General features: G+C 44.1%; 1 protein-coding gene across 3 annotated transcripts in view; it reads left to right on the forward strand.

The window, feature by feature from the left end:
- SLIT3 (slit guidance ligand 3) overlaps positions 1-23716 on the forward strand; it is a 509126-nt gene that overhangs the window by 284216 nt on the left and 201194 nt on the right. For 2 of the 3 annotated variants that reach the window (XM_026098439.2, XM_064520837.1), the window contains one exon: positions 9253-9324. In XM_026098439.2, the coding sequence (XP_025954224.1) occupies positions 9253-9324 (72 nt within the window). Of the gene's footprint in view, positions 1-8646; positions 9002-9252; positions 9325-23716 lie in introns of those variants that run through there. The other variant, XM_026098440.2, reaches the window with a different exon arrangement.

Consider the following 23716-nt stretch of genomic DNA (forward strand, 5'->3'; position numbering starts at 1 on the left):
ATCCAGAGCACATGTATGTTAAGTTATTTCTTTGAAACTGCATGAGAGAACAAGCAGTTTTGGGGCAATGAAGAACAGAGTCAGAGCTGTAACCATAAGAAGTAATCCCAGTGGGAATTTGGATGTGGGATTTCAGTTCATTGCCTTGAGCTGTGAGAATGAAGTTTGATGGAAATGCCATGAAATACTTGGATGCTTCGAGACAAATGTGAACATCTCTCTCCTACCCTTAGCACCATCTCGCCTAAACTTGCCCATTTGCTTATCTAGTATTGCTTACAAGTCAGCCATGGTTACAATGTGCAAAATGAGATGCAATGCCAAGAAACGAGAGATGTAAAGATATTTAAAACAACCAGAGGATCAGGACACTGCATGTGCAGTGAAGCAACCCCTGGAAAGCAATTCTCAAATGTTTTTTTATAGTGTATATTGCTTGAGCTTTTTATATCAGTGAGCAGACAACAGTCTTAGGAGTATAGTTATAGATTGTAACTTGGGTCTAATTCTTTTTTACAGGGGGCCTGGGAAGTCGCATACACTTTCACTGGGAAAGTAGGGTAACATGTAGTCGGAGTGAGGAGTCAGAACTTGTGGCCTGTGGGGCCCAGGCATTTCACAGCATTTACATGTTAAAAACAAAATCTTTGACTTGGGTAATGCCCAAACAGGTGATGAAGAAGAGAAAGCTGTAGCTAAGCCAAATGGCTCCTTGACTTAATGTAGTTGAAAACCCATATTTTTCATTGTCTGATTGTTCAGTGGCCTACAACAGAAAATTTTAGAATGATTTAACCTTAGTGTCCCTAAGGTAGAGTTGCTGTTGCTGGATCGGTGTGAGTGAGAACACTCTTCTACTGAGGCAGAAAAAGAGGGTAAAAAAAACAAAACCAGAAACCAAAACCAAGCAAGCTGGCAGCAGACTCTCCCACCCCCAGCATCGCTCTGGAGTGGGGGTTTTAACAGCACACTGTGGTGACTTTATTTACAACATTTATCTATTTTGGTATTTTCTAACTCTTAATTTTTGTTTTAGGAGTTAGGAAACATATCTCAGGTCATTGTTTGACTGCAGGCGATAGCATTAATATAATGTAATATGTGATATTAAAGGGGACGGATGTCTGGAGATGAAATGTCAAGATTGCTTTTTGCCCTGTCATCCTCGTAACTGGTTAAAGAGGTGCTGCTGGGTGCCTGGCCCTGGAGCGCCTTCACCTTTGCGTAATTGTTCAGGTCTGCTGCGTTTGCGGTCTCTGCCACGGCCTCTATCTCACCATGTAATTTTCGTGTTAACTAAAAAATATCTAAGCCTCTTAAAGGCCTGAGAGCCCTAGTTTTCCTCTCAAAGCTGCGTTTGGTAAATTTTTCGTAATAGAAATGTGTGATCAACGAAATACAGAATTAACACGATTTCTGCTAAGCAGCCCTGTGGAATGGCTTGGCTTTATCCTGGCAGCCTATGTTGGCACGTAGCCCCGTGCGGGCGGGCTGCGCGCACACAGCCTGTTTGCCGAGCGCTCGCGGGAGCAAGCCAGGCCCGCGGGCGGCCTGCGGGGAGCTCCTGGTGGTGGCCCCAGCTCTCCGGGCAGCAGGTCACCCCATGCATCTCTACACCAGCTCCTGTCCTGCACCGCAGTAAGAGGCAGCGGGGCCGTATCCCTCCCTCTCTTGGTTCAGCTTGCTTCCATTTCTTGCAGTCCTCTGGCCTGCTGAAGCCATGTTTCAGAAAAGCGGATAGCACAAGACAAGTTTTGCGTGCCTTCAACAACTGCCAGTGTATATACGTTTTAGTACTAAGGGATGACATGTTCTGTGTCTTTCACTTTTTAAAGTTTTGATGCTCTAATGAGGTGGTTACTATAGGGAACATATGCACAGGATCATTATCACAGGGGAGGAAACCCAACCCTAGCTGCATGCTGCTATATTGATCTGCCTTAATAGCAAGCCTGCAGCGGCTTCTTTGTTTTGTCTTCAAAATGAGCATGGCTTATGTGCTGTTAGTTACATGCAAGTAATACCGTGTTGGTACATGAGAGTATGTAAACATCGATCGTGTGTGTCGTACGCGTTTGGGCCCGTGCCTGGGGCAGCAGGCGGCCGTGGCTGGTGGAGGAGCGACGCGCGTGATGCCCCTCTGCCGGAGGGAAGCTTGCAGGGAGAGCCTGGTCCCTGCCGGCACGCTGGGCCTCTGCGTTGCGTAGGGTGCCACGCAGGCGTGCTGGAGGAGGGGAAGGGCTGCGGGTGTGCCTCGTAAGTGATGGCCACAGACGTGTGCACAGAGGTAACTCCGAGCCCTCACTGCGGGTCAGGGCGGGAGGCAGCAGCTATGGGGTCCTCCTCCTCCATCCACAGCGGCTACGTGGTCCCAGCCTCCTGCACCTCCTCTGTCCCTGGGCTTTCACGTTAAAAATTTTACTAATTAAATGAAATTTCTCCATTTTTTTTCCTACAACTGCTACTTAGTTTCTACTTAGCTTCAGATTTTCCACTGTTTCATAATATTGTCCCTAAATCTGATTTGATTTCCTATTAGTAAGGTGAGCGACTGGCAATGTTCTTCCTATTGACCTTACTGGGGATCCAAACTTTTCTTTGTATGTGGCGTTCAATACTCATCCAATAAAATAATAGTAAGTAAAGCAGTAAATACCTAAGCAAGTGCAAACCTTCCGAAAACGTAAAAACCAGCATAGTAAATAACTTTCATATTCTCTAACACCCATTCCATCTTCCTGATTTCTTCCCCTTTTCCCCTTTGGGGCTATGGCAGCAAAGAACAACAGATGGTTATCAGTCAAGAGTAACTAGGGAAACCACAAAACCTGCCCCAATTGCTATGGAGACAGCCATTTATGTGCTTGGTATGCACTATTCGTTACATCAGCAACCAGAGATAGTTTTAAAAAAAAGAGATGTTCTCAAGCCCCTGATTTTGAAGGGAGATCTTGCTCGTGTGTGTGTGTGTGTTTGTGTGGGAAGGGGCAGGAGGGCTTTACGTGTTCATTTGTTGCCTGCTTTGCGTTAACCTGATGCGATGTCTATTTTTGACAGCAACATTTTGAATTGTGAGTTAACGTAATAAAAATAAAAAAAAAGCTAGGGGAAACATTCAATACTTTTGAATGGTTTGTTGTTTGGAGAGTCGTTATTTCTCAGCAGCTCTTGCCCTCCCGATCAGACGCCCCTCCCTCCTGATTCAACAACCTGGCAGCCCAGGTTGGGTGGGAAAGCTGAAGACTGAGAATACAAGCTATGGCTGTGCCCAGTTATTTCATGCAGACGAGCTGTTTCTGCACAATGCTTCAACACTAGCTTTTGGCAAGCCCACATCTTTTGGAAAAAATGGAGTTTTGGAGCCCTTGTAAAAACCCCAGCGGGGGATTTCAGCCTGATCACAGCAGCTCGGGCATCTGCGCTTTACGCCACCAGTGTACTCCATTGGGGAATTACTTTAATGTTGAGTTTAATGTATCAATTCTATAAATTTTCTCATGCAAGTAAGTTCCTAAAGAATGATTTTTAGTAATGCTTCAATAACCAGTAAAAATGAAAAATGAAAAATGTATTGAAAACTGCATTGAAATAATTTTATATTATTTCAATTTCATTAAATTTATGGTGCTTTCTTACCAATTTAATTTAAGGATAGGGCCTTTAGTTTCATATGTGAGAAATTTTCCAAAGATGTTTTGGGTCAGTTTCTCTGAATTACTACCATCCTAAAAGGTATATAAAGACTGGCTTTGAAGGCGGACGATAAATGCGCCTCTCTCAAGAGTGTCTTTCTAATTCCTGTGGAATATTGAAAAGCTATGCTATATAGGAAATAAACTTTACAGGAAAGCAATTGCATATAGCCAGCAGTTTTTATTAGGATTTGGGGAAAAGGTAGCCCAAACTGAGGTTCTTTGAGAGAGACTTGATTAACAAAATCTGTTTTTGTCTAGCGACAATTCTATAAAGAATAAGTTGCAGCGGATTTACCTTCCCGCGAAATGGCTGTTGAAAAATCCTTTATTTAAAATATTTTAGTAAGACAATACCTTAAATATAGATGTGTTTGGTTAAATATGCAATATATTCTTTCATTAACTAGAAAATGATGTGGCTCTTGCAGGATATTGTATTTGTATTTTTAGTACAGTAGAAGTTTCTTAAATGTGCGACTGTTTCCCTAAAACTTCTCCTCTTTGTGCTAGACATCTAAAATATGAGAAATAAAGACAACTGAAAAGTGTTCATTATGAACATATTAATACAGGCTGGTATTTAAATATTTAACTAGATTCTGGACAAAATATATGAAGAGGTGATATTAATTAAACTACCGTTACAGTATAGTTAAAAACCATGTTAATTAAACTACCGTTACAGTATAGTTAAAAACCAGATTAACACTTGAGCTCTGCAGTGGTCTCAGTAATGATTGTAAATGAAAAATAAATCCCTCAGTAAAACAAATAAAGCGCAAAACACTGGTCTTTTAGTTCATTATTGTGAAATGTTTGATACTTGAAGGCCCTCTTCTTCGTGTATTTGAGTATGGCACATTGAAGGAAAAATACTGGAAGATATTGTATGTGGCATCAGAGTAGATGGTGTTATTTGAAGAAAGATTGCTAGTAGTATAAGTGTAGATTTTTAAACATTAACTATCATTTAATGTCAGGAAAAAAATTACATAATTTCATTTTGAGAAGTTTTTACCCTGAATGAATTCAATTATTTAATATTTTAGGACAGTGCTGCTTTTTTTTTTTTTTTAATCTTAAATCCAGTATCATGAGAAAAATTACATTAACTTTGTTTTTCTGTCATGAATACGTTCAGAAACTAAATACTTTTCTTTGTTGTTGTAAGCAAAAATTCCAAACCTCTGTATTTAAAGGATTATTTTTAATGCTAAAAGAATATCAACACTGTAAAGTCCTATTCCTTCCAAATGTTTAAAATGTAACTCTCAAGTGTGGCAGTGTGTAAATCCAAACGGATAACGCAGCGTGATACACTGTCGGGGGGATTGCGTGCTAAACAGTTAATGCAGCGTCTTGGTTAAATAGCCAGAGAATATATTGTGATGTAAAGCTATTAGGATGCAGAATTATTTCTCATTTTATAGACTGGTGATGTATCTCAAATTTTTGCTTTAAAATGTCAATTTTAAAGATAGATAATGATAATCAGTTGCATATAATTTGGTCACGTAATTAATTCTACAGCTTTTTAATAAAACTGAGATTACCTAGTGAATAATGGTGCAAGATTATTAGTAATATATGACATTACAGCTACCATAGGAAGGACGCCTTCTTCCTCAAATGATTTTCCACCTCCTATGACTGTTTTACAAGCAGGTGTCTGTTTCACGCTTCACCTAAATCCCAAATACCTGCTGTTTTTTTCCCTCCCTAGCTTGTGCTTTTTGCTGCCGCCGGCTTTGCCGGGCCTGGACCCCAGCGAGCGGCACCTCCAAACCTCCGACAGCGCCGCGGAGCCCACATCCAGCGCTTTGCCTCGCGTTTGGCTTTTAAACCAGAGTGCATGCTTTCACCCGTGTCAGATATTCACCTCATCTAGCAGAAACCCGGACGTTCGGGGTAAAGTCTGGTGGTGTTTACTCGCTCAGACCTTGGCTTGTGCTTTTATAATACGTCGTTGCTTCACCCAGGTCAGCTTTTGGAGTTTCACTCATTACGTTGGGTCTTTTAAGTGCAGTCGCTCGCTTTTTCAGCACGAGGATGCTGATGTTCTCTGGAGGCAATGAAATCACGTGGAAGTTTTAGGTGAAGTGTGAGAGTAGTGCTGTACTCGCAGGAGCGAATGGAGGTGTAAGACGTGACTTTGTCCATTGCAGGATTGCACCTGAAATCTGAGCTTGTGTCTTCTGGCCGTTTTTCACCATTAGATGCATAACACACTGCTTGTGACACTGAGGGGGGGAAAGGTCTTGTAGGAAAGGCCTGAAGACTGATAAACAGAAATGATATTTAAATCTGGATGAATGCTGCTGCTGACTGTCTGTGGCCGGTTTTTAAATTTGAGCCTGGCGTAGCTGGTACGTGTGCCGTGCCGCCGAGCTGGGCAGCGAGGCTCTCTTCAGGCTGCAGTGATGGGGGAAATGAGTAGCACAGCGGGTGCCTCGAGGAGCTGTGTGTGCCCAGCTGTTCCTGGATACTGATTTTATAAGCTTTTTTAAAGTAGAACTCTCTATTTTCCCTTTCGCTGTGTATGGGTAGTTTTACTCCTGTAAGGTGGTCTCCTCGGCTGCTGCTGGGCATCTTTGCTGCGTATCGAATAGCTGCGCGAGTAGCGTACCTGTTTGCCGTACGTTGTGTGGTTGCGAGCCCATGTCATGGGCTTCTTATTTTCTCTTCGTGGGTATAACAGTATGTGCTGACACCTGCCTTTGACTTTCTGTAAGGCCACGGCTCAGGTTTTCTGCAAAGTTTGAAAGGACACGTTGTCCTGGAAGGAAAGCAGTCCTTCAGACCTGGAACTCGCCAGTCCCCAGGCTCTGCTTAATGACTCGCAGGGGCGCTATACAAATGCAAATAAACAGCATTTCTGGTTTTTACACATTGGGAAGCGAATGGGGAAGTGAAGGGTCTTAAACACAGTCAGACGGATGTGCCTAATTTTAAGACAACTAATAATTCCACTGATCTTTGAGGAAGAGTCGTTGTGCTTCGAGTTCAACACAGACCTGAACGTTTGGGGGTGATAGGTGTCGGGAGCCGCCAGCTCTGACTCCTACCGTGAAGCATCAGACGTGTGGATGCCTCCCAAAGACCGTACGCATGTAGTTCCTGGGGCACGCACAGTCTGGGTATATTGAATATAAAGGGATATCCGTAGTGAATTTTTTCCCAATTTAGTGACCATCCTGCTCAAGCGCATGTCTTCCGAGTGCCTGGTGGTTTCCCATGCCGTGGTCCTGTGGGTTAATCGCGTAGACTAAATGTGGTTGTTAGCGTTAGCCTGACTGCAGCTATAGCAGTATGATTAGATTTAGTCATTACACTTTCTCAACAAAAATCAATTTATGAGAGTAATATTTTTCTAAAAAGCAATATACTGCATGCCTTCATGAATAAGCGTTCATGGCTTTCTATCAGAAGGCTCAGTGATTACCGCTGTGGGCTTGTTTGCTTATTTTAGTATGTTTGGCAGAAAAATCAGTATTACAAAGTAATTCAAAAATAGGCAACGTATAGTGCTTAGAAGAAAAGAAAGAAATAGTTCTCAAGTTCTTCCTGCTTTTTCTTCGTCATGCTAGTATGTGCCAGCTTTATATTTAATAAAGCCAACTGAAGTGTAAAGTACTTAGTCATGCAACCAGTATTATATTTAACCCCATTTTAAGTTTATTCCTCCTGAAATCCATAGGCCTTTCTATTCAAGCAGCCCATTTTTAAAAACCCACACAATTAAATAGTGAGCCCAGAAAAAGCTGCTCAGCAGCCACTTCATCCTCCCAGCTGCCAAAAATACAGAGATTTTAACATCTTTGTGGGGTGGTGGAAGGAGTGGAGAGAACAGAAGTGAGTATGTGTATACTTATATACACATATATAGAAAGTATACATGAACTCTTAGGCTATAGAAAAATCCCTTTGGGGTGATTTTTACATCTCGATTCCTGTCAGTTGAAGAGACATTGCTGGAAGTTTTGCCAAATTCAGCATGTTCTCCTGCGTTATGAGAGCTGTGAGAAAACTTAGCTGGCTTTATGCTTGCTCAGGTTTTCAGTAGATCTGACAGTCTCTGTGATTTCTCATGCACTTGAAATCATAAAAAGCCTGATGTACACAGAGATGGACTGAATTGCCGGGGAGAAGTTTCTGATCATCTTCAAATATATACACATTCAAGATGCTCAGTGATAGTACATCAAACTGTATCTTTGTAGAGACACATGGAGATCATGTCTACATGTGCTTTTTAACCAAAAGATACTGTGTTTTTGTTTTGTGATTACAATTTAGTACTTACTCTATACTTTATTATTATGCCGTGTGAAAGTTGTTGTGACAAATGTCTATTTAGTGTGAAGATGCCATAGAAAATCGGAAAAAGTTGGCAAAACTCCCTGTTGCACAGATGTAATATATTTACCATCTATGGGAATATTATTTTAAATGCTTTCTTTATGCATAGCAAGAAAACTCCCCAAACCCGCAGCTCCTAATGAAATCTTTGTATCTTTGTGATGTTTTACACGCGCGGTATGAATGTTCCCTGCCTCAGCAAACGTGCAGTTCGTGCTATGCAGAGGGGGGTATAGTAAGTTAGGGAGTATGCAACTGTCTTGTTTTGGAAATGCTGACCAAAACGCTTGTTTGTATTTGCACGTGAGTAGGTACATAGGTTTCACACACAAAGAAATAAATCTAAAGGATCACACGTTAGAAAACGCAATCACTGAATTTTAAATGACAGCTCTTAACTTCAGTTTCCTCCGCAAGAGACAGATGCGGCCGCACCGCTCTGCCCACTTACGTTGTAAAATACATGCAAACCGTCCATATGCAGGCAAGCAAGCGGGAGAACTCCGCTTTCCAGATATTAAATTACAGGTTTGAAAGGAAAACAGCGGTTGCGGCGGGTGCGCCGTGCCGTGCGGCTGGCTGGCTGGCTCCCTCGCCGCCGGGAGAGGCGGCGCTCGCCGGAGCCGCTCCGCAGGGACCGGGCGGCCAGATGGGGCCGCGAACAATGCGGAGCCGCATCGCACCGCCACAGACATGTGGTGCTTGGAATAATAAAAAGACTATAAAATTAGATTAGTCGAGTCTAATTTGGAATTGGTGTATTCCCTGTGCGCTCTCGCAGCTCTCGGGCGGATAAAGCCCAGAGATTTAGTGCCGTCAGGACAGAGGACTCCAACTTCCAGTAAAAAGAAAAAAAAAGGCATTCTGGGAGGTCGCGGAGGGCAGCCCGGTGACCTCCAATGATTTACAGGCCTTTAGCTTAATGAAATTGTTTCAGTGACATGACGGTAAAAGCTCATAATGGATTGGATGCCCTAATGTAATGAAATTACTGCCTTCTGCCTTTTTAAAAAAAAAAAAAAAAAAAGGCGCAATTAATATTTACTGAGACCTGACAGGCTTCAGTGCGCGGCTCCGGCAGGCAGCAGACAGCAGCGGCGGCGGCGGCTGAGCCCCGCCGGGGCCGGGGCCGGGGCTGGGGGCGGGGGGCGCCCCGGCGGCGGCGGCCAGCCCTCACCCTCTCCCTTGCTTCCTGCAGGCAGCTGGACAACAACCAGATCAGCTGCGTGGAGGACGGCGCCTTCCGAGCCCTGCGCGACCTGGAGATCCTGTGAGTGCTCCCGCGTGGGCCCCGGGGTGGGGGGGGGATGGCGAAACCGGGGGGCTTGCCCCTTCTGCCCGTGCCGGGGGCCCAGTGGCGTCGGTCGGGGGAAGCCGGCGGCCCGGCCACGACGCCGGCGGCATTGGGTGCACGGGAGGGAGGGGCAGCGGGGGCTCCGCGTGCCCAGGGCTTTTGGGGAGGCCCCCGCGCCAGGACCCCCGTGATGCACGCCGCAAACTTCCCAGAGCGGTGGCCCTGGCCAAAAAGGAATGGGATTTGACAGCGAAACCTGACTCTGACAGGCAAAAAGCACGTTAAATTTGTTGTCATGTCCAACATGATGTTGCACAGAGCTCGGTGTCCGAGCAGGTCATTTGCTTGTTCCTCGCCGTTACTCGTTCCCGTCGGGAGACCTCTCCTGGTGTACGGTCCGGCTAGGTGCGCTGGCACGGGGGCTTCCCGCTGCTGGAAAGTTAACGTTGCGACCCCGAAAGCGGGAGCACATCCCAAAGCAGGCGGTTCTAAGCCAAAACAGGAAGCGGAGAGGGGAAAAAAGCCCCCCTAAATCCAGCCCCCGAGCAGCGGGAGCGGCCCGGTGCTGGCAGGGTGGTCGGCAGAGGAGGCCGCGGGCTGCTGGGGAGCTCGCCCGTGCGCCAAGCAGCGTGCATGGCAAGGGCCAGGCGGGCGAAGCGGGGCCGACGAGAAAGGGGGTCTGCCGTCAGTCCTGCAGCTCCGCTTTCCGAACGCCCTCGGAGGGCTTCTCGTGCTTGTTTGCCACGCGTGATCACCGTGGGCGCCCCGGGCCCTCCCCGCCTCGGGCGAGGGTGCTGGCGTGGGTCAGGTGCTGCGCGTGGCTCATGCCGAGCTAACGGCAGGTACCTGGGAATCGATGGGAACTACGTTAGGAACTGATTTTGTCAAGGGTGTTGTCCAAATTCAACATTAACAGCATTTTGTAGAAAAAGTGCATTGCCACTATAAAGTTTTACTTGCCTGTCAGACGGAGCAGCATGGAAGGAAAAGGAAGGAAAGAAAAAGATCACAGCTGCCTATAAAATTGGCCTTTTTTTTTTTTTTTTTTAATCTGGGCTGTTTTCCCATATCTGCAGGGAGTGAATCAGTCCTCTACTGGCTCTAGACTGTGCTATAACTTTTGCTAAGATAGGCTGGAAAAATCGTGCAGCCTTTTTTCTATTATATGGAATTCTGTTGGCCCTGGAAAAGTTGCTGGGGATGCATTTCTGCTCCCAGAACGTAGTCAATGTTGAATTAGTTTATTTACCTCTCTGCTTATAGTTGCTGAATCCTATAGCAGTTATCTGTGGGTGGGAGAAGAAGAGGACTTCTTCTTACTGTATAAAATACATCATAATCAGTTCTTTCATGCATTTTTAATTTGCAGCACGGACATGCTGCTAGAGAAGAAATCAGTCTTAATTCTAAGAGATGAGAAAATGGATTGATACTGTTTATTTCTAAAGGTATATTTCTTTCAGTCACAAAACTTGAGCTGTATGCCTCCAACCTGATTTGAAATTTTTTCTGAACTTTCTTTCAAAGAAAGTTTGAGCATTTAATCTCTCAAGCAAAATAAATTTGTGTAGTGCCCCAGAGGATATAATATCTTCAGTTGTACAACAGTCATAACTGTTAAAAAATAAAAGCATTTTGAACCATCAAAGAGTGTTAACAAGTGAAACCAAAGGACATCCAGGTAACATTTCAGAGCGCAGCTTGCTATGTATATTTTATGCAGATATATTTTAACTTATAATGTAACATGTAGCAAATGATTCAGCAAAAACTCTTATCTAAGTTATCTATTTGAACAGTTTGCAAGGGTACCAAAAAGTGTATTTTTTATCTGACTGACTGAAATCTTGTGACCTTTCTTATACCAAACATTTATATTTCTGCATCTCTTCTCCCTACACCTGCGTCCTTACGTCCTAAATTCTGTAAATTACTTGGGGCAGAGACAAAATACTTAGTGTTACCCAGAAAATAAACTAACAGCACTTTTTTTTAAAGCTCTTTTTGTTTCTGGATTGCGTTTTTCATTCCACTTGTACTTCTCAGAAACCGTTAGTGTAAGGAGTGTGGTGCTTTGGCAGGTGTGGGAACAGAAGGAAGTTATGCAATTATCCTGGAAAGAAAGAGCGCTCCACGGTCTGTAGTATTTATTTCTGGTTGCCAAGCACACAGTTTTAGTTTACTACTTTCATTTTCTTTTTTCAGTGTTATGAATAAGTTCCTATACCAAAACAGAGTGCAGAACCAGAAATGAAAACAAGACTGAAATTTGTAATAAATTACCATACTCTAAACTTATTTTAACACGGTTTTGCGCTACCAGGATTATCCTTGGGGGCAGTGCAATGAGTTGCTAACTCCAGCTGAAGCTTGGATCAGACCCAGGGACTGTCTGCAGCTCCCAGTGCAGACGCAGTCTTTGGATCACTTCTCCGTTTATGAATTTCAATGCTTCAAATGTCCCAAAGGGTGTCCCTGATCCTGTGGTCTGACCCATGTCGACCGTAACGCAGGTGCCCGGCACTACCAGTGGCTGCAGGGCTGGATAAGCAAACCCTGTGGAAATGTTGAGAATGAAGTGCTTTGCTGATCCTCTTTGCCTGCTGTCTGAGAAACAACTTGCAGAACTGGCATACTTAGCTCAGTATCGTTTGTAGTTTTGGATTGGGGCTGGGTTTTTTCACTTTGTATTAAGTTGTCTACAGCTTCCTATAAAGGTTTTATTCTTATCTGTGGATAAGGTAGGGATTTTCACTGTTGACATACTTCCTTTCCCCCTTTGTATAAGAAAATAAAACATATTTCATTAGGCTTGTTCTTGCAATTCAAGACGCAGAAAGAAGGTATGTGCAACCACTCAAACCATAATAAAGTGTAGAAGTGGCATGCATTTGTGGAAGTTGACAAAAGTTATTGAATAAATTATGACCTGTCAGAATAGAAATGTGCAGAAAACTCAAGGAAAACTGATGTGAACCTTCCACTGGCTGAAGTCTCATTTTTGGAAGGAGAAGGTTTTCTGCTCTGCTTCACTTAATTTTTACTTACGTCTTGTGGCAATATGTGGCAATAACAGTATTACGGAGGAATATTTATTAGCATAGCTGTAAGCAGGTTAAGCTTATTAAAACAAAACAAAACACAGATTTTTCAGAGTAATTGTCGGGTATTCCTTGTGGGGTGTGGCGGTGAGACGGTCTGGCGCTGTGCAGATTAGGAGTGTGTTAGCCCATGGCCTGACAGTCCCATGCTCAAAGCGATGGTGCACAGGAGCAAAAGCTCTTTGGGAGCTCAGAATCTCGCTGTCCATCTCGGAGGACCCTTGAGTAGAAGGAATTAATTCCAAAGCGACTGAACGTGCCCAGTCAAACTGGATAAACTATTAATACTGAGCTGATGATCCTGCTATTGCCATTAGTCTGGAAGTGCTGGATAATAATAGTATTTCTAGGATCCATTTCTCAGTGAGACGCAGAACTCAATTTAGCAGCAACCCCTTTTAATTTACTTATTATTGTTTTGTCTCACTGAAGCAGCTTGAAAACAGCATGGTGACATGGCAGTGGTGCCATGTGGACAGGACAGGAAGTATTACGAGCCACTGTTGGCAACTTTTCTGCAGTGTTTTCCTCATTTTATCTTGTAAAAGCTGTTTTCCCTCCCACTTTATAATGTTAACTAGAAGGATGGGAGCTTGAAGACTTGTTGTTCATTGCAGATTTTCTGCAAAAAACCTTACCACCTAACAGATGTTTATTATAGCAAGAGCTTATCCTAGAAAGACTGTTGTTAGTATTGTATTAAAAAAAGAAAATAACAGATGAATTCTTAATGTACAGAGCTAGTAGCAAATGGCTTAGGTCTGGGTTTGTTGGTAATCAGGTTAATTAAAGGAGGTCTTGACTTGCGTTCATATAATATCTCCTGTCCCAGACTTCGAAGCTTTCAAATCATGGACAAAGTCTGAAAATGCTCTTTGCTGCGTTCCCCTGCTTGTTGAAATGAATGCGCGGAGGCTGGCTGTATCATTAGGAGGCTGCGGGAACAGGCTGAGCGCGGGAGTCCATCCGGCGGCTCTGGCCCCTCCAGTGTGGAAAATCGTGACACCGCGCTCGCAGTTACTGCTGAAGAAGAACGGGCACAGCGACCCGAATATCCACATCAATTTTAGGCCATAACTTCGGTTCCAAATGAGCCCTAAATATTTGAACTTAAAATAACTAAAGCAAGATAATACCAAATCCCTTAGTGTTTTTTAGATTGTAAAATACCAACATAAATGAAAACGCACCTACTTCCATCCCTGAAATCTTAAAATGAAGAATAGTAGTGGGAGTATTAGAAATCAAAATTGTTATACCAGTGATGAATATATCCTTTTCTGTCCAAACAATTCCGCCTCGCTGTTGGCGCTGCCTCCATGGCAAGCCCCCCTGGTGGAAGCACCCAGCTGCGAGGGTGTTGCACTATTTTCTTTGCAACCCGCGTTCAGCCGGTGTTGTGCGGTGAAGAGCACCGTGCAACCCGCGAGGCCAGCTCCAGTTTGCGGCTCGTGGTTCTTTTGTGCGTTGTGTAAAACATCCATTGACAGTAAGTGTTTTACAAGTGGAATGGGGTTATTCATGCTTTCATTTTTCACTCTCATACATTTCTCTTATAATGATTGTGTTTCATGAGACTTTAGTAAGCTGGGCAATTTCTGATACAGATGTCATGAATGAATATGCTTATAATACACAATATGTTTTGTTTTTGCAAACTTCTAAGAAATTTTATGAACATGAATCAGTATTTTGTGTTGCAGCCAAGATTTAATTTTTCCTCTGGTTGTCTTCTGTGCGCTGAATATTCAGTTATAGAGTCAGTTTTACTTATTTGCGAAATGCTATTCTGGGCATGTCTTAACTAGATGGAAAGATTTTTATTTGCTTTCCCAACCTGGAGAGGCAGGGAGCTAAAGTCATGACATAATTCTAAATATATGAGATGTCATTGCTTAATGAAAGCTTGAAAATGCCACAGAAATGTGATTTCCTTCTCTATTTTACTGGAAATTATGATTGGTTGAGGCAATCAGGATTAAATTTGAACTCTCTAAGTTGCATTCCTAACCACCACCAAGATACCAAAATACAATAATGAAAATTAGATTTTTATTAAAAATGCTGTGCATAGCTGCTTTACTTATTCATACATGCATACAGTAAAATTAGAATGATTGGTATTATTTTCTTTTTCAACCTAAGGGTGTATGTTAGCTCAAATAAATGTAAATGAGTTAAATGGATTAAAAATCCTTAATTATTTTGTCAGTTTGCATGTGCATTTTAGAAGTTATAAAAACAAAATGAAAGCAAATAACTAGTGGCAGGGTATGAGTAATTGAAGTGTCTGTCTGTTAGGTGAAATTCCCAAAAGGCAGAAGAAAGAGTTTGCCTTTTCTAAGAGCATCCATGGAGCTTGTGTCACAGGAAGTCAACGTATGCCAGAGGAAGAGTAAAGATAAGAATTACTGTAAGAATAAAGGCCTGGCAGGCAAGACGTGGTGCTCCCAGAGTGCAGAGTTCTCAGTGGACAAATAATAATTTCCACCTTACTCCAATGTATTACCTGCCTGGAGCACCTGCAGGCATTACGGGAAGGTCCAGCAGTTTACGCCCTGCCCATGCCCAAGCAGAAGCCCTGCTCCCCTTTCCTGTTATGTCTTTAAACGAAAGAGGGAAGCTCCTGAAGAACCTGGCTGTTATGTATAGGGAAAGTTTTCCATTTTATAAATCAATTGGAGATAAGATGAACTACTGAAATGACCTTTTCTGGAGAACTTTTAGAAAGCTACTGCACCCCATGGACCTAGATGAAATAAGATGCATCGTTAGCGTGAAGAATAGATGGAGGAAAAATGGGATGCGTACATGGTTGCTTGAAGGGGAGTATTTTTATTTGCTGATACATGTCAGCAGGAGATCCAGCATCATTGCTCAAGATATGGAAAAGAAATCTGAGATAACCTCTGTTCTACCGCATATTACAAAATGTGAGGTTGGAAGTAGAGCAAAGCGAGAACACCACTATCCAGATGGCACCACAGTGACAGGCTTTATATCAAAACCCAGCTGAGATAAAATAGGAGTGGGCAAGAGAGGGCCTCTGTGAAAATCACTGATGCCTGTTAGAGATGTAATGTAACTCTTTTTTATGGGGTGAGCATATTTGCATAAGTTCATTGATCAGCAATTTTGCTAATCCTGCAGTATGCCAGGCATGTCCCAGCAAATTGATGAACACTTCTGTCCATCCTCAGTGTGGATGCCTAATTATATTACATATTTAGAAAGGATGGATCTCCCCCTCCTCAAACCCCCTCCCCACCGCCGCAGCATATGTGGTATTTGAATGCTGTGCTCATTCTCCTTTCCTGCTCCCACCAGGGTTGTAGGTTTTTCCCTTTAAGAGTAGCCTGGAGCCCTCCAGGCTGCAGACCTTACCAAGATAGGAGCAGCGCCAGTTTAGAGTTATTAGTTTCATGAATCACTAACCAATGTGCTTTTTAAGGAAGCCCAGTTTTATGACTCGCATAGCATAAGCCCTTTATTGGCGCTGCAGTCGCTGCTCTGAGAGACTCCAGTGTCAAAACTCTCGGAGACAGAAGGATTTTGGCAAACCTCTCGTATGGTTTTAATTGTTTCATTTGCGTGCTCCGTTCATCTTGTGACTTGCCCTCCCTCCCCTTTGACTAATACAGTTTCCTCCTCGGTAATATAAAAGATGTAGAGCAAGCGTATGACTGTTGAAAGTCAAATGAATGTGAGCAACCCAATCCTGCGGACACACTACTGTAGGTTTAATGCGGAAACGCAGCTGCACACCTTAACCAAGAGCTGAGCTGGCCCCTGCGATGGGAACGCCTCTCCTTGCGGGTGAGGATGAGGTGATGGCAGCATGTGAGGGCAGGCAACACGTTCAAGGCATATGATTAGCCATTTTGTGCCGTAATCTGCAGTTCGGTGTTTGTGTGACTCCCCCGGGCAGCTGGCTGCCCGTACTGCGGCCGCAGGGGGCTCTCCCACCGGCCTTCAGAAGGCCTCTGTGGCCGAGGAGGGGACTGCGTGCCCGCGTGCCTCGGGTCTCCGCGATGTTGGCATCAAATACAGCAGGGCATCCTCAGTCTCCCTCTGAGACTGTTCGGAGTCCCAAGGTGGTGACATGTGGGAACTCCTGCTTGCTGTGGGGCGCGTCTGCTCCGCTCTGCTGGTGGAGCGACGTAGACGGAGCTGGACCCCATCTCCATGCAGGAGAGGGCCCGAAAGCCTGCTGCCTCTGAGAATAGACAGTCACATTTCAGTGCGGTGGGAGGTCCGTGTACCAGAATTGTTGGTCTACCGCTTCAAGAATCATGTCCAAAAGTATTTGTAAGCTGTCATTGCTGGCAACAGGGTACTATGCATTATTTGGCGTTAGTATTTTCCAGAATGTTTAGCTTGGACAATAATATTGTATCTGCAGTAAATTGGAAATCAAAACAGTGGTGTGTAGATACTATGCAAATCAAATAGATGATTTCATTTGCACCTGAAAAATTGCTTGCAGAAGCTTCTCCTGATCTTAAATCAAATAGTGTGGTTTTAATTTCTGCTGCTCATGGTATGCATATAATATAAGTGTATATATAAGTGTATATTGTGCATAACATATGTATGATGAAAAGAATATGTAAGATTTAATTAGACCTGTATGTTATTGTTAAATACAGGAAGGATATTTTTAAAAAATTTAAAAAAGATGTATGTTTAATATAGGTTAGACTTTACTTAGCATATCCATTTCTGCTTTTAAGAAAATGAAAAATTAAAAAGCTGTGGTAAGGATGGAAGCATGAGACAATTTTCAGTAATCTGAAATCCAGTAATCACAATTTCTGTGTCAATTCTGTTGTTCTAAATGAAGCAATTTCACATTAACTAGGTGGATCCTGGCCGAGTTTCGTTTGCTGAGTTCTGTTTTGGAGGGAATAGTCTGTGTGCATTGGTTCAGTGTATATGGATGATGAATGTCCGTGCTTAGGGCATCTGCAGATCCCCAGAAACAATGGATTTTAAAACAGCATAAGGTCGTCCAGAAACTTTTATTGTGGCATATCATGTTGTTCTTGAGCATTTTAGAGACAGCTCAGAAAATGGTTTATTCAGTTCAAAAAGCATCAGATGAGGTGGCCAAACTGAAGGAAATGCAGAATACTAGTGCCATTAACTGTTAAGAATCGCACACATCCCTCCTGGTTTTGAGTGCTACCTGGTGTGAGATATCTGTGGTTTGCAATTGCCAGACCGTGGCTGAGAGCGGGATGTTTTCAAGGGTGAAACAGAGCAGGACCTGGTGGCCGACAGTTGCGATGGCTTGGTGAACGGACGCAGCACCTACCGAGGCAGGTCCTTGCGCGCCCGGCAGGTAATTCAGGACGGCTTGTGCCTCTCGTGCCGGGACATCCCCAGGCCGTGGCGGCCGCCAGAAGTGGTTTTTGGTGGCGATGCAGGGAGGCCGGGAAGGCAGGCGGTGTTCGTGGGCTCTGGCTTTGGGCTTGCCTACGGTAATCGATAAAGTGCCGCAATGCAGCACCTCTGCGACGCCTCGCGCAGGCCGCGGGCTGGGCGGGCTCTGGCGAGGGGGGCTCGTCCGCTCTGCGCGCCCCCGCGCTTCTTACTGGCTCCTCGCGGCATTTCAGCGGTGTCTTAAAAGGGTTGGGTCCACTCCATGTGCGAGACGCCCTCTCTTGCCTGCCAGGGCACTCGAAATCCGGCGAGGCGCTTGGGCTCAGAGCTCTTAGGCTGAAGCAGGACAGACCATCCACGATGGCAGCTGCACTTTGTTTTGTCCGCGTGCAGGTATTGCAGAGAAATGGGCATGCATGGAGAGCAGTTGGCTCCTTTGATTTAGCTGCTTTTTGCGCTTGTAGAATATTCCTGAACCGATCGTGATCGCTTCGAATTCTTTTCTGTGTGTATTTTATTTTGCACTTTCTCACTCTGTGGACTGACGCAAATGAAACACTGTGAGTATTTGATATTCAAACTGTTATGGTTTCTTAGCTGTGTTGCATATACATGCACGCATATAAAGAGGTATTGTTGCTTCTCATGGGCAGGTGGCATTTGGGAGAAATTTTAAAATTGAAAAGATAGGTGATTTTCAACATATTGAATAACCTTTTTCTTGTGTGATGCACACAAGCATTGTCTACTGTATTAGTGAAAGAAAAACGCAATGTTGATTTGCTGACGGAAAGCAGATCCCTTTCCAGCTTCACCAAGAAACATGTAATTGCCCATGCCCAGGAATTAGGTGTTGGCTTTGCTCTTTCAGCAGCATCTGTTTCATGGATAAAGGTAACTTTTCCCGAGCGACTGTTCAGACGTGCCAGTCTAAATTCACAGAATGTGTGTATCACGTATTTCCTATTTCATTCATGTGGATTTATATCAGCCTGTGTATTAACTTTTAACTTCTAGCATGTATGATTGAACGCGAGGACGTCACAGGTTGTTAGAACCTGAAATCGCTCTGCAGATGCGCGCCTGCGTGCCTCTCCTGCCTTTGGGGAGGGGGTTTTGGGAGCACAGGGGGCATCCCCTCTTTAAAAGATTTGCTTCTTCTCCTGCCTCTGACCTCTGTCAAAAGTCGAGACTATCCTTTGCGGTTCCTTGCCGCACCATCACACCGCTGGGAGCTCTCCGGGTTCTCCTCCGGCCACCCTTGGCGGTGGGCATGCCTGTGGTCGCGGGAGCAATGGGGCGGTGGAGGAGCCCAGGGAGGGCTGCACCAGCAGTGGGAGTGAGGTGGGTTATTCTCCTGCAGGACCCGGTAGGTCGACCATCAGAGGCCAATAGAAATAAGAGCGTTCTGGCAGCGTACTCTTTGTGGATGCCAAGCACTTGCTATTTAAGACGCTTTTGTAAAGCCTTTTGCACTGACACCCAAATGCTGCGGCCAGACTGCTGCCAGCACCTGAGCTAGCTGGGAGAGGTACGCTTACTGCCCTGCATATCCCCCGGCTGTGCAGCAAATGCCGTCTTAGAAAAGGGCCACCTTATGGCAACTCCCTATTCGTCGCTATGTATTTGCTGCTGGAGCAATGGGGTGCTGCGTACGTGGGATGTGGCGACTCGTCCCTCCTCTGGTCCTGGCGGTCAACGTGGAGCGGGCAGGGAGCCGCAGCCGCGTGGGGCGGTGCCGCACTGCGGCAACCGATGGAGCGGCGAAAGGCGGGCAGGGTGCGAGTCCCAGGGAGGCTGAGTGTTGTAACGCAGCCCTTTTCAGTGGATGCAGAAGGCCATTTATTGTCACCTTCTGTAAGTCTGAAAAGACAACCAGTCTCTGTCTGCCACTCGGAATGGCTTTTCTCTTACTGGGTGTGTTATACCAAAAAGGTGTGAAAAGGATATGTTTGTTATGGCAGGGAGTCTATCAAAACAGATGCTTTTTCCATTAGGTTATGGCACTAAAGTCACCATGTCCGCAGAATGGGATAAATTAAAACACGGTTTTGAGAAATGATATTTTTGCTTTCTGATCCAAATTTCATCAATTTATTTAGAATTTTTCTTGGTGGAATCCTGTAAAAAGACTAAAGCCTTCAGCTGATTCTATACAAAAACCTTTTGCCTTGGTGATGGAAATATCCATCATTCAATGCCTTCAGCCTTTTGCTGTAGAAATGGCAAAAGTTGCTTGCTCCTTTCAAATTATCGAGTGGACTGCATTAGTTTGAAGTGCGTGAAGTTTGTAGGACTGTCTTTGCATCGGGAAGGACTGAACGGCAAGAACTGTTCAGGCAGGAAGCTGAGAATCCGTTTTATTTTGCTGAAGCACTGATGCATCAAACCTAAGGTTTGTATGAAATGACTCTATTGTTGATGCTTTTTCATTTTTTTGGTAAATATGTTCTGGTAGGATTTCAGACCTCTTTATCTATAGAGAAGCCAGTCCAGTTTCCATTAATGGTGGCGGGAATAGCTTGGAATCCGTAAACTGAAATATCTGACAAGCTTGCAGAGGTTAAGACAGAGAGCTCAATATTCACTAACAGTGATCTCTGTATAATCTAAAAAAACAGTGGATCTATTTAACAATTATTTTATATTAAGTAAAGTAATATATTTCTTTTATTATTTTAATTATATTGATTCATCAAAGCAGGATTTTTTAAAGGATTGGGCAAATTTTAGATGTTCAGATTGAGTTGAAATTGAAGACAATTCTGTTGTGTAAAAATCTGTGCCTAAGCAAGTAGACGGCAGGGACTAGATTCACTGCCGGCTGAAATCAGCAGCAGGATTTGCACTGAAATCAGTGATTTGGTTGTTACGATAGTTGGGCTTGTTCCCAGTTGTCCTAGGCAAATAACATCGAATCTGGAAACTGTCTACCGTAAGAGAAGCATCAAAACCACACTGACATTGTAAAACATGTACTCAGTATTTGCAGAAATGCTTTTCCTTCTCTGAGTCCACATACTTAAAGAACATTATGGATGTATGTGGGGCTTAGAGCCGCAGTGTTGTCTTTCCCAATACGCTGTACTGAAAATGTGTAGCTTTTGGGCAAAGATTTGAGAAAATTTGCTGATTCAAAAATAAGTAAAGACAGTGTTTCTTCTGCCATTTTTGAGTTTAGAAAAATAATCCTTTGGAGATTCCTTAATTTAAAAATAAAATAGCAGCAAAATAATTTCAGTCTGTGTGTTCTTTTGTCTTTGCACCGGTGCTTTTTAAAACTAAAATTTCTCTTTAGGCTGGACTGAATTTTGAATTTGTGGCTTTTGCCTAGAATGAGAATGTTATGTGAAAGATTGAAAACCTGAGTGAAATTTCTGTAACAAGCTTTTCCAATCCTCACTGGGCATGGGCTTAGAAAGAATGGGGAGATACAACTGGTACGTGTATTAAGTGCAACTAATAGAGACGATACGCTACTGTGGGAAAAAAGATATGTGTTCCTATATACAGGAAGAGGAGACCTCCTTAAAGGGAAGCAGGAAGACATTTCATGTAAGACTGCATGAATGCCATTTTTTGGCTTTGCACCTAAAGTCCACCCCCTAAATTAACTGTATTCCCTTCTCTGTATAACTTTTATCTGATCTTATAGTACCTTATCTTATCTTATCTTAGTCTATTTTACCTTACTTTGTCTTGTTTTAGCTTATTTTATTTCTTCATATGTTGGCGTGAGTAAGTAGTTTCAGGCATAGCGATAACGGTGTGTGCACACAGCACATAAATGCCGAGGTGAAGATAGCACTAGGAAGGCTTCACCCTCAGCCACTAGACATCAATTCCCCGAAACCTTAGTTTTGTTCCCATGCATGTCCCAAGTGCAATCTTTGATAGTACGGTCCTGTATGTTGTTTTTGTAGCCCCTTTTACCCCTTCACACTGGTTCCTCGTCCCGGTCTCCTCCCCCGGACAGTTTGCCTGGCCGGTTGCCCAGCTCCAGCCCTGTTCTCCCTCCTGGGCTCCGCTGGCTGCCAAGCCGGTCCCCGCTCCTGACCCAGGCGCCAGGGTGACTTCACGGGGTCGGTACAGGACCGCGTGCCCCACGGCCGTCCCCGCGGGCAAGTACGGCCTGACTCTTGCAGCGTGGCGGGAGTCTAAGCCGTGACAGAAGGAAGCTTGGTGCTTGGGGATGCAACCGGTATTTTTTTAAAAAGGGAAGATTACCAGAATTTGTTATCACAACAACACAATTTCCCCAAAGCCTTGTGTTTTTAAAAGTAATCTCATTTCTTCCATGAAAAAAAAAAAATCAAGCTGGCACAGACATCTGGCCTTTATAATAAGCTTAAGCAGTTGAAATCTGAAAGTTATATGCAAATCAGAATCAGCCATAGAACGGGATGGATCAGGCAATTGTATTAGGAATCGTTGCTGCCAGTTTTGTCCATAATTCCATAGTAACCTTATTTATTTTATGTTTTCATACATTTCTAAAAAGAACGTCTTCTTTTCTCTGCATCCTTTTGACTCGTATTTCTAACGTCAGCTTCCCAAGGTAACGAAGCTCGAGGTCCTTGTGTTGCTGCGATGAGACCATTTATGAGCACAGCAGCAGAAGTCTCACAGTAGAACAGAAACCACAAATTGGCAACCGGTTATTTTTATTTATTTCTGTTGATTTTACGTGACACCTGGAGACTATTTAAAACATGATTTGTCTGGGCTAACATTGTGTTTAAAAATAGCACTTGTGTAGTGCCAACTCGCTTTGGAGTCGGATGCAAATATTGAGACACAAACCCAGCTGCTATTGCTTTTGCTGCTAATTTGAGGTGTCAGCTCGGAGCTCAGCGGCTGCATGACAGTGAATGAGACCCCGTGTGAGATCATTATGTTTCCTAACAGCCAAGAGTGATGGATTAATCGGAGCAGCATCAGTTGCTTTCATTATACGGCCACGCGGTGCTTGTGGGCTTTGATTCAAGCAGTGTGGGGGGAGATAAGGGGCTGAGCGCAAGAGGCACTCCGGACCGACCGAAGATCGGAAGAGATCCCGTGATGTTTTGGATCTTGCCTAGCAGGAGCTATTCTGGGGCGCCTTGAAGGTCGTGGGTGAGGGCTGCTCCTCAGTGCTGAGGGACCGAGTGCCAAAGCCGTTTTACTTCTTCATCAAAGGCCTTGAGAAGTCGTAAATATTTCACATAATGCAAATTCTTCTTGACCTGTGTGAGAAACAGCACTTTGCAGCTAATGAAAATACAGCTCCTTTCACCCCCCAATCTTAAAGTTAATTACAAACATTAATTATGGCAGTGGATAAAATTAAAGTGCCAAGCCTTGGTTTTAACTACTAAAAACAGATTTAGATTCTGGTTTTGGAATTGCTAAACTGCCCCTGCCACTAGCAACACCAGGCGGTGCCTGAGGGCTGTGCGTGGTCAGAGGCCGTGGTCTTTTGTCCCGGTCTCTTGTCCCATCCGCGGTGGGACCATCTACTTCTGTGTCCTTCCTGCCGGGGATTTCTTTGGTCTGTTATTGAAGGCGTCCATTACCGATGGCTGCCCTCTCTCCATATACAGCTGTTTGCTATATTTGCCTGTTCTTATTGTAAGAAACATTCCCCCTATAGCTAACTAAAATTTCCCTTTCTGATATTTAAGGAAATTACTACTTGGCTTAACCCTTGTGAGTATGGGAACTGGCTTTTCCCTTTCCCTTGGCAACAACCTTTCATGTAGTTAGGGACAGTCAGGTTTAAGAGCAGGTAATACGGAGGTGCTAACATGTAGATCTAAGGTTCGGTCACGATTAGCGCTGTATTTTGCTGCTAATGCAGTCACCTAAAGACGTGTTTGGTCTCCTGTATTTCAGGCAGACCC

This window comes from Dromaius novaehollandiae, chromosome 15 (genome assembly GCF_036370855.1).
Source record: "Dromaius novaehollandiae isolate bDroNov1 chromosome 15, bDroNov1.hap1, whole genome shotgun sequence".
Taxonomy (NCBI): Eukaryota; Metazoa; Chordata; class Aves; order Casuariiformes; family Dromaiidae; genus Dromaius; species Dromaius novaehollandiae.